Source organism: Camellia sinensis, chromosome 5 (assembly GCF_055761805.1).
Source record: "Camellia sinensis isolate YWXY chromosome 5, ASM5576180v1, whole genome shotgun sequence".
Classification (NCBI taxonomy): Eukaryota; Viridiplantae; Streptophyta; class Magnoliopsida; order Ericales; family Theaceae; genus Camellia; species Camellia sinensis.
The window spans coordinates 36173205-36184021 of NC_138965.1; the positions used below are offsets into that span (position 1 = coordinate 36173205).

At 35.6% G+C, this 10817-nt stretch overlaps 2 protein-coding genes across 2 annotated transcripts; both read right to left on the minus strand.

Annotated features, from left to right (window-relative positions):
- Nucleotides 1–321: 321 nt before the first annotated feature.
- LOC145790077 (uncharacterized) lies at nt 322–4019 on the minus strand. Its single transcript, XM_082867931.1, has 2 exons — nt 3833–4019; nt 322–601 (listed from the first exon to the last, which is right to left on the minus strand). Exons 1-2 carry the CDS (start codon nt 3978–3980, stop codon nt 429–431), a joined length of 321 nt encoding a protein of 106 aa, XP_082724057.1. The 5' UTR covers nt 3981–4019; the 3' UTR covers nt 322–428.
- Nucleotides 4020–4711: 692 nt separating this feature from the next.
- LOC114304961 (uncharacterized) lies at nt 4712–7954 on the minus strand. Its single transcript, XM_028250109.2, has 4 exons — nt 6198–7954; nt 5794–6099; nt 5616–5703; nt 4712–5509 (listed from the first exon to the last, which is right to left on the minus strand). The coding sequence occupies exons 1-4, from the start codon at nt 7952–7954 to the stop codon at nt 4712–4714; spliced, it is 2949 nt and encodes a 982-aa protein (XP_028105910.2).
- Between the last annotated feature and the right edge of the window lie 2863 nt (nt 7955–10817).

Sequence of the window (10817 nt, forward strand, 5' to 3'; positions counted from 1 at the left end):
CATTGTAGTGCAATTAAAAGAAACATCCATGACTGTTAAGTTAATTACCTTGTGTGTGTCACCAAGAAACACTTCATCAATCATGTATCTCCAATCTTCTTCGCTCACCCCAACAAATGGTTTACTATAAGGATCTATACCTTCTTTCACCAACTCTTTGTAATGTTCATGCATATGATATCGCCAGCCTTTAAACAAATGTATGGCCTTTGTGTCAATGATTTCTTGTGGAAGTGGACTCTCATCATATCCTTCAATCTCAAACTTATCCTGTCCCAATTAAACATAAAATGAAAATTAAACATCTTATATATTAATTACTTCAATCTCAACAACTATAAAAATTAAATTACCCGCAAGGATTGTACAATAGCTGCTCGAATGACTGGTGGAACGTCCTCCCAATTTTTTGTTCCTTGCAATGGGGCTTACAATCGAATTTGTGCCCCCAATTCGTTAGCGGCCTTGGTGGCATTAAGCCCCACAAATGTCCTCCTCTCAATAGAAACTCCAACAAAAAGCTTCTTCCCACCATATTGGCTGATGAGTCTACTACTGTTCTTACCCCTAGTTGGACCTCGTACTCGCTTTACAGATGGACCTATATTATAAACACAAAATGAAACACTATTATAGGCTGCTGCTAAATAAACTTCTGTTGCTGTATATACAGAGCAGATTTTAAGAACTCTCTTTAAATAGCATATGTGAATGAAGATTACTATGTGTCATATAATGTACATAGGTTGCTGCTGCTGCTGCTATATAGGTTGCTGTAGATTTTAAGAACTCTCAAGTTTAAAGCATCATGGAATGTATATGCCTTTATTCAAGCTTGCTATTATGTCATGTTCATGATTATAAGATTACTATGTCTAAGATAAGATGACTGAACATGCCTGTAATCCTGACTATATCAGCCTTGACTGCATAGAATGGTAAAATTATTTCAACATTAGGAACATGTAGATGCTCTGTTCTATTGGCTAATTTTTCTGGGCTAACTGCAGCAAGATTTAGCTTCTTAACTTCTTTAACTAACTTCAGCAACCTCCAGGAATTGGACATAGGCCTTAACAGGTTCAAAGGTGAATTACCAACTTTGATTGCTAATTTTTCAACTACTCTTCAACAGCTGATTGCAGGAGCAAACCAGATATCAGGATCCATTTGGGATAAAAGGAAATGTTGGCAATGTTGCTCCAGGTAAAAGGAATTAGTTTTGGTTCTTCATTGTTGCATTTGGTCATGCTATAAAGTAATTGATCATAACCATATTAGATCTATCAGCCGTTGAATCTTAAAAAAAACACTGTAATTGATCGTAATGATATTAGATCGTAACCAATATCGCTTTAAACAAAATTAGTTTATAGCATGACCAAATGCAACAATGAAGAACCAATACCACTTTATACCACTTCACTATCAGCAAGTAAGTAATTGATCATAACCATATTAGATCTATCAGCCATTGAATCTTAAAAAAAACACTGTAATTGATCGTAATGATATTAGATCGTAACCAATATCGCTTTGAGCATTACCAAATACCACTTCAATTGTAACCAACAATACCACTTTATAGCATGACCAAATGCGACAATGAAGAACCAAAACTAATTTGACATTTTTTTCATTGAAGAACTGAAGTGTCTAAGTCAGTTTGTGCATATTTCAATTAATTTGACGATTTTACCAGCCCATCACCACAATAACCTTACAATAAATGACTAGGCAAGCCTCCAGTGAGCTCCTGAGATAACTAACTCAACCTTAAATTTTTACTGCTTAAGACTTCGTTAACCTCAGTTAAATTTCATCTCTGAAGCTCATAATGACCACAACTGACAGACCAATCTTGTACTTTTCCAGTGCAGTCTGAGCTCCAGAGAGTTGGTTTAAACACGAATTCCCTTCTGAGACCTCAAATCTCAAATCACACAGATAAAAAAAATGCCTCAAATATCAGGGTGAAAGCTCTTTAACCAAAAAGAAGAAGAAAAGGAAAGCCTAACTCCAATGTATCAGAATGCTTCAAATTCTGCTGCAACTGCTTCGAATAATATGATAAATATACCTAACAGTGCTTTGAATCCATTGAAGTGCTTGATAAATAACCTAACATAGTTTTGAATCCACTGTTAGAAAAATAACTACTAGTCGAAGCCCTTTGCCTGCAGCAAAGGTAAAACCTTAGGGCATATGGAGGAGCAATGTCACTCAAAAAGGAATAGAAAGAGAGGGGAAAAGCTATAGACACAACCAAGTCTGATTGGCTTCTTTCTTAAAACCAGTAGTGAAAAAGTCATTTGACTGACAGCAAAAGATAATTATCATATTGAATTTGCAGAATACTTTGACACTGCCCAAGAGATCAATACAATTCAATCTTAGCAAATGGAGAACATCATTGCAAATGTATTGCCAAAATACAGAGTTGCCTACTTCACAAAACAGCTGGACATAGGTGGAGGGAATGTCAAAGACAAAATCACAGAGATCGCAGAGATTGTGAACATCACAAGCAACCTAAAGAGGATCAAATTGATACCATGAATTTCTTATTTCCCTTTGTAGAGATCAAAGAAAATGACTAGAGGAAATAAGAACAGAAAAAATAAATAATTAATTAAAAAAATGTGAGGGTAGGGAACAGATTAGAACTCCTAAGGGTGGAATGGTAAGGTTGCTCCATTGTGATGTGGCCATTATGAACACAAAAACAGTCTATCCGCGTGTCGAGAGGCTTGTGCACTAGGTTTCCAAAAAGATCAGAATTCAAATTCTAGACTTTGTATTTGTCATGACCAAAATTAGTTTAAAAAAAACACTGTATCTGAACAAAATTAGTTTTGGTTCTTCATTGTTGCATTTGGTCATGCTATAAAGTGGTATTGTTGGTTACAATTGAAGTGGTCTTTGGTAATGCTCAAAGCGATATTGGTTACGATCTAATATCATTACGATCAATTACAGTGTTTTTTTTAAGATTCAACGGCTGATAGATCTAATATGGTTATGATCAGTTCAATTGGGATAAAAGGAAATGTTGGCAATGTTGCTCCAGGTAACTAAGTGCATCTTTCTCCAGCCCATATATTTATTGGGGATGCTAATAAATTCATCTTTCATGTTGGAGATGAAATATCAAGATCATTCCTAGTTTTTGAAGCCTAAAATCTTTGGGCAATTAACATGATTTGTTATGATTCTTTGCCACAGAGTATAGTATGGGCAGCCCATATATTTATAGGAAAGAGACCTACTGAATTGTAGTTCATTATATATATATATATATATGCCAAGGGAAAAAGTTTAAAAACAACATTCACCACTAGTTGGCTAATATCCAAATGTTGCATGCATGGTAGTCCCAATGTGAAATAAAGGTTCCAGATTACAAAGAATGAACAGTATCATTATAAAACTACCCATTATAATTCCTTCATGACATGTCATAGTAGTCCTAGCCATGATATCCAAATGAAATATTGAATGATAAATATAGCTTAATTTACATAACAAACAAACTGATATAGCCAGATCTGTAACAATCACACAGTTGAAATGAGTTTCGTTAATTTACAAAAAGGACAGCACCAGCTGACAACCAGTTGAAGATACACTGTCTGGATTACTAAACAATAAATGCCTTGCACTCTTTATTGACTAATTGTCTCTCACTTTATCTTTTAGGTGCCGTTTGTGACTTCAAAGATCTCTTTTTTCATTGTCTCTCACAGATTGTCTCTCACAGAGTCATACTTCAATACTAACAAATTTTTAATCATAATCACTCAAAAAAGAGTAAGCATGTAGTAACACTTACCAATATCAACTGTTTGCGAAGATGGAGATGCATCCACAGGAGATAGACTTGCAAATGCATCCACAGGAGATGCAGCTGGGAGCTCAACCAGGTTTGCCTCTGACATTGAGGTCGTCGACCTCCTCTTAGTGGCTTGCCCAGGTGGCATCTGTGTAGTCTTTGTATCTAACAAATGAATTGTAAGCAACCAAAAGTAAAAATTTAAAATGCATGACAATTTATGAAATTATAAGATAACCTAATACTGTAATATTAGAACCACATTACAAGTGAAAAAATTATCAACAAAAAAATTCATTACAATTTGAATCATCACTAAACATGTCTTCAATTTTTTTATCAACAAACAAAATAAGATTATATATAATGAACACAAATACATCAGGAGCATAGCTATTAAAACCAAACAAACTTGGCGCCAATGAGCTAGCCCAAACATCCGCTAGTAATATAACCGTTGGCGAGAAACCAACAAGAAGAAAACCAACAGGAAAACAGAGGAGAAACCAGCAGGAAGCATAAAAATCAGATTCAAGCAGCAACCGCATTTCAGCATTAAACCAGCAGATTCAAAACAGATTCAGCAGATTCAGATTAATACACAGATTCAGACAGATTCAGCAGCATCACCAAACAGAAGAGAAAAAAAAACATAGAGCACTTCAGCAGCAGCACACAGAGGAGACAGTAGAACAAACACAGCTTCAAACAGATTCAGACAGATTCCGATGTTTCCAAATGGACCACAATGAAGCAATAGGTACAACATTCCAGACTTGTTGTAACTAAACATGTCTTCATTAACAAGGCCATGCCATTACAATCAAGAGCATTACAATGAAAATGACTTGATAATGCAAAAAATAAAGGATATTACAATCAAGGCTCTATATCATCATCTGTATCCGAGTTACTATGACTATGAAATTCATCTTCATCATCACTAGGATCATTTGAATGTTGATCATTATCATCACAGATAAAATCATCTCTGTTTGGACCCTCTACATGTACACTTGTACTAGATTGCAGAACCACTTGACTTGGAATAATATCAGGTGCAATATCAGTCCTACGTAAAGTGTTGCTAATGGAATCTGCAATGCTGATTTGGACAATTTCAGTGGTCTCGTCCTGCTGGAACACATCATTCGGAATAGGCAATTCATTATCATCGGGATCTACATCCTCAAGCTCCGGCACATTCCATATTCCTCGACGTTGAAATCGCTCTACGACTTTCCAATGTTCACCTAATTTGGTATCATTGACATAAAAAACTTGTTGCACCTGACTTGGCAAGACAAATGGGTCATTTTGATACCAAAGGCTTCTTACATCAATGGTTGTCAAATGTGTTTCAGTGCGAAATGTTCTGTTGCTACCAGTGTTAAACCATTCGCATTGAAACAACACAACTCGATGCCCGAACATGTATGTCATTTCCCAAACTTTATTCAACTGACCATAGAAATCAATTGACATACCATGATGATCCCCTTGAACAACCAACCCACTATTTTGACTTTTACGACGGTTGTCTCGCTCTTTCGTATGGAATCGAATGCCATTACAAATACAACCTGAATAAATATTCACTATTGGACTAGGACCATTAGCTAATGACCACAACTCATCAGTTGCTTCCGATGATCCTTCAGCTCGTAATTGATTTATCTACATGAACATGTGACAAGGATGCATGATGTTAATATCAATCTACGAACAGTGAATTATGTTTATGATGAGAGGTTACATATTATCTATGTATCTTATATATTACCCGCTCTTTGAACCACCTAGGAAATTCTTCTTGTTGTTGTCTTGTAATGTCATGTACATTTGCATTTTGTAACTGATTCTTGTGTTCTCTACTTGAAAAATCAAATGTGAATAATTAGTACTTGAGTGTGATCATAATGAAAAGCATTTTGCATAGACTTAACTAAATGAGAACATACTCTAGATATTCATCAATTTCAGGACTATTATACAAGATAAACCAATGAGCCACTTTTCTTTCATTCTCAGACACGTCAACTGCCCTTTGAGTTAGCCCAAAAGTACGGACCTTTTGTGAAAAAACTAAATGCCCTGAGCCAACATCACCACCATCTTCATTTCTTTCCTCTCTGTTAAATACGGTTTCAATCCCACCAAGATACATAGAGCAAAAAGTTAGGCATTCTTTGACAATGTAAGCTTCTGCAATTGAACCTTCTGGGTGAGCTCGATTTGCTACATACCCTTTCAAAATCCCGAGTAATCTTCAACAAATAATATGAAATTATTATATAAACCATATATATGGGTATACTATAATATTAAAAAAAATATAATTTCACATCAAAGAGCATAAAAATACCTTTCGATAGGGTACATCCATCGATATTGCACTGGCCCTCCAAGAATGGCTTCGCGAGGCAAGTGAATAGCTAAGTGAACCATCACATCAAAGAATGCAGGTGGAAAAAATTTTTCTAGCTTGCAAAGTATGAGTACTATGCTCTCTTGTAATTTTTCCAAATCATTCACCCTCACTGTTTTTGAACATAACTGTTGAAAGTAATTTCCCAACTCAAACAATGCAATAGAAATGTCCTTGTTAAGATACCCACGCATTCCAATAGGAAGAAGTCGTTGTATAAGGACATGGCAATCATGGCTTTTCAAACCGGATAACTTGCCGCCCTTTGTGCTCACACACATAGAGATGTTTGCTGCATACCCATCAGGATACCTAATCGATTTTAAGAACTCACAAAAACCTTGTCTTTCCTTTAGGGACAATGTGAACAATGCAATGGGCTTTTCAAAGGACCCATCCGCGCGCCTCTTTAAGTGCAAATCCTTCCTAATTTTCATATCCTCTAAATCCATGCGTGCTTTTTCCGTATCCTTGTTCTTCCCATCAATGCTCAACAAAGTCCCAATTAAATTATCACATATGTTCTTCTCTATGTGCATGACATCGAGGTTATGTCGTAACTTGAGTGTCTTCCAGTAAGGCAATTCGAAAAATATGCTTTTCTTTGTCCAATTCAGGACGGTATTTTCATCCCTTTTTCTTTTTTGGTTGCTTGGATGCTTCCCAAATGGTTTAAATGTTCCTGAATCCAATTGATTTAAAATTTGTTCCCCTGACAACTCCGAAGGTCTTGCTCGATCATCTGCCTTACCATTAAACAGCTTACTTCTTCGCCAAGGATGGTCTTCAGGTAAGTATCGGCGAGCACCAGTGTATCCTATCTTACTTCTTAACCGTTGTGATGATGCATTCTCATTACAATTGGGACAAGCCAAATATCCTTTTGTACTCCACCCTGACAAGTTACCATATGCAGGGAAGTCATTAATAGTCCACATAACAGTTGCATGCATTCGGAAACTTGCCCCAGTTGAGGCATCATAAGTAACTACACCATCTTCCCATAACTCCTTCAACTCGTCAATTAATGGCCTCAAGTAAACATCAATATCTCTCCCGGGTGCTTGCGGTCCAGGAATAAGCAATGACATCATGGAAAATGGTTGCTTCATACACTTCCACGGTGGTAGGTTATAAGGCATAACTACCACAGGCCACATACTATATGAGTTGCTCAAATTTCCAAAAGGGTTGAAACCATCGGTGGCCAACCCTAACCTCACATTACGTGGTTCTTGGGAAAACACAACATGTTGCCTATCAAAATCCTTCCACGCCTCACCATCGGCTGGATGCCTTAAGATGCCATCATCAACACGTTTTTCTTTATGCCATCGCATATCTCCAGCTGTTTTTCTCGACATGTATAATCTTTGCAACCTTGGTGTCAACGGAAAATATCTCAAAATTTTATGAGGTATCTTCTTACCTTTGCCATCATTCATTTTGTATCTAGGCTCCTTACAAATCGAACAATTTTCTAAATTTGCATTTTCCTTCCAAAAAAGAGCACAATCATACTTACATGCATGAATAGGCACATATCCTAAACCCAAATCACGTAAAAATTTCTTCGCTTCATAAAGGGTCCATGGAACCTTTTGATCACTTTCTGGTAAAATGTCTTTCAATACGCCTAACAACATGTCAAAAGACTTATTGCTCCACTTGTTTAAAACTTTTATATGAAGCATCTTAACGACAAATGATAACAAAGTAAACTTCTGACAGCCAAGGTATAATGGACGACGAGCATCCTCTAACAATTTATCAAAGTTTCATCCATCTTCTCTTTGCTCATTATCATTCTGCTCACCCTCTTCATCATCATCAAAAATATGCGCCATGTGACAGTCATCTAACATATCATACAATTCATCTTCCACGTGAAGGCATTCATTGGTTGTCCCTTCATCACCAACACCTTCAATGTCATTGTCATTATTCCACACACGAGGTTGATTGACAGAAACAGTTCCCCATGGTGCACCCAAGTCTTGTATGAAAGTGATATCCCTTTTCGAATCAAATGATATTCCACATCCTTAAAGGTATGATGTTCAAAATTTAGGCAATCCATACACGAACAACGAATTCTATTATCTACGCCAACATTTGTCATTGCAAATTGGAGAAATGACTTAACCCCTTCTCTATACTCCGAACTCAATCTATTCCTAATTGACATCCAACTCTTGTCCATATTTGGTGACCTACAAAGTGAAGATTATGTTAGGTGAATAAAGCAAAAACCAATTAACTAAAAATGAATTTTATTCCTATTTTGGAGGTTAATTTTGTTATAAGGTGAAAAAGTTATTTATACGCTTTAGGCAAGCATCAAATCTCACATTCCTTCCTATATTATTCAACTATAATAGTTATTGATTCCATTATGGTTGTTTTAGTATTCAATAAGCATAATATTGAACACTAATGCTGCTGCCAAGAAAAGAAGAAAAAAAATATTAAGAACCAACAGGAAGTTGCTGCTGCAGCATGAAGCTGCTGCTACAGCACAAAGAACCAAATTATATTAACTGAAAAGAGAAAAGAGAATAGATATGGATAATTTGAAAAGAAAAAAGAGAATAGAGAAAAGAGAATAGATCACCTAGGACCAACACTATGGATATCCAATAGGGAGAGAGAAAAGAGAATATCCAATATATACATAAGAAAGGAATGGTGGGAATGCTTTTTAATAAAGTGTACAGATATATTCAATGAACCATATCTTCATCTTATAGATTTGTCAAATAAATTATTTGTTGTGTACAATTTATAGGATTATTTGTTTTTTTTTTTAAAGAAATTATCGAAGTGATAATTTTTTTTACAACATAGGAGGTAAGAATAAGTTAAATAAATTAAAAACATCTAATTATTAAATTGTTAAAAGTCTATGTATGAAAATCAAATGATAGATATTAAAAAAAAATAAATCAGAAAGTATGTATGAAACTCAAATGATAGAGATATAGATATAGACATAGACATAGATATGGATTCTTCACTAGAAATAGAAATGAGGGCATTGAGTTGGCAAATTGCAGAGAGCATTCGATGAAACAAGATTGAGAATGGACTCAGTTAAAACTTCCCTAAAAGGATGGATAAACAACCCATATTTGTCAGTCTCAAGGCTTAATTTATGCAATTTAAAAAAAAAAAATCATGCCCATATTAAGTTTAATTTATTCATTTTAGATTATCTATATATACTAAACTATCTAAAACATGCAGCAAATACATTAGGTAATCACTATAAATTTCAAGCAACTGCTTGTCAGTCTCAAGGCTTAAAACCCAGTTTAGACAACTAAGCATATATACCATTCAACATACACCGCCGCCATTTTTCTTTACGATTTCACAGTGAATTAAAGGAGAAAAGAGAAAGGCAAGGAAATATGGGGGATTCACATATCAATAATTTAAATAGTATGATGAAGCACATAATTCTAGAGTGGGTACAAGATTCTACTACAATTGCAGTCTTGAAACGATTTATATAATGATAAGCTCCACTCTATGCTCACCTCTGACTTTACACCCAGGCACAAAGAAGCAGCTGTCGCTATGATCAAGATGAGCAGGGTTATATCATGGAAAGCATCCCAAACAAAGTTCTGCAAGACATAGGCACAGAAATAGTATAGCAGCACCTTTTCCATTTTGTGTATCAATGCAAAATTTAGCAGAAAATGTGGATAATTCCTTTTGTGTACTCATAGTAGTAATAGAATTCCATTAGAATATTCAACTGGACCAGATTGACCATCAATTACAAGCCTCCTTTAAGGCTGACAAATAAACAGACTAGGTTTAAAACAATACTTAGCAACAAAGAAAATTTTGCAACTTACAGGCATCCACGGTTACCATATTTATATGACTAATTAAAGGATGTGTAAAAGCATTAATCTGCTTGTAAACCACATAATGTAACCAAAAATAATAATATGATAATAAAGAGACTACATATAGACATGGGCGGAGCTACAAGGAGGTGAGTGTGATCAATTGACCCCAAATGAATTTTGAAAATGTTTTTCTTTTACCAATGTATAATTATGCACAATTTTTTGGGATTTTCAGAATTGACCGAAGTGGAATTGTTAAAAAAACCAAAGATGGAGTTGCAACGATGAAAAACAGGAACACAGGGGACCATAAATCGATCGATTATATATATACATGAACAGAGAGAGAGATTGAGAGAGAGAGACACTAACCTGGTAAGTACAAGGCGGAGGCAAAGATGAAGAGCGGCAAACCCAAGGGACGAAGTGAGGAGATGGTGGGTAGGGTTTGATGAACCGATCGGAAGCTCAAGGAAATAGGAAACTTTTTTTTATTAAGGAAGAGGGCAACAATGAGGGAAGATCAAGGCTCAGGAAACATTTTTTATTTTTTTTTTTCAAACGACGTAGTTTTTTCCTTTTCGCGACCAACATCTGCTGGTAGCCAAAAGATTTGATGTCCCGCCTTTTTTTTTCGCGCTCCCACCATCACATTTGGCGACCACATTTTCTATTTGGTCACAAATACTTA

Bases quoted from the DNA above. Each gene is read 5' to 3' on its own strand.
- LOC145790077 (XM_082867931.1), bottom strand. From the start codon at position 3,980: ATGCCACCTGGGCAAGCCACTAAGAGGAGGTCGACGACCTCAATGTCA. The intron at 602-3,832 runs GTAAGTGTTACT...TTTATAATATAG, and splicing joins TTCGCAAACAGTTGATATTG to GTCCATCTGTAAAGCGAGTA.
- LOC114304961 (XM_028250109.2), bottom strand. From the start codon at position 7,954: ATGCTTCATATAAAAGTTTTAAACAAGTGGAGCAATAAGTCTTTTGAC. The intron at 6,100-6,197 runs GTATTTTTATGC...TATTTGTTGAAG, and splicing joins TGGATGTACCCTATCGAAAG to ATTACTCGGGATTTTGAAAG. The intron at 5,510-5,615 runs GTAATATATAAG...ATGTTCATGTAG, and splicing joins CTAGGTGGTTCAAAGAGCGG to ATAAATCAATTACGAGCTGA.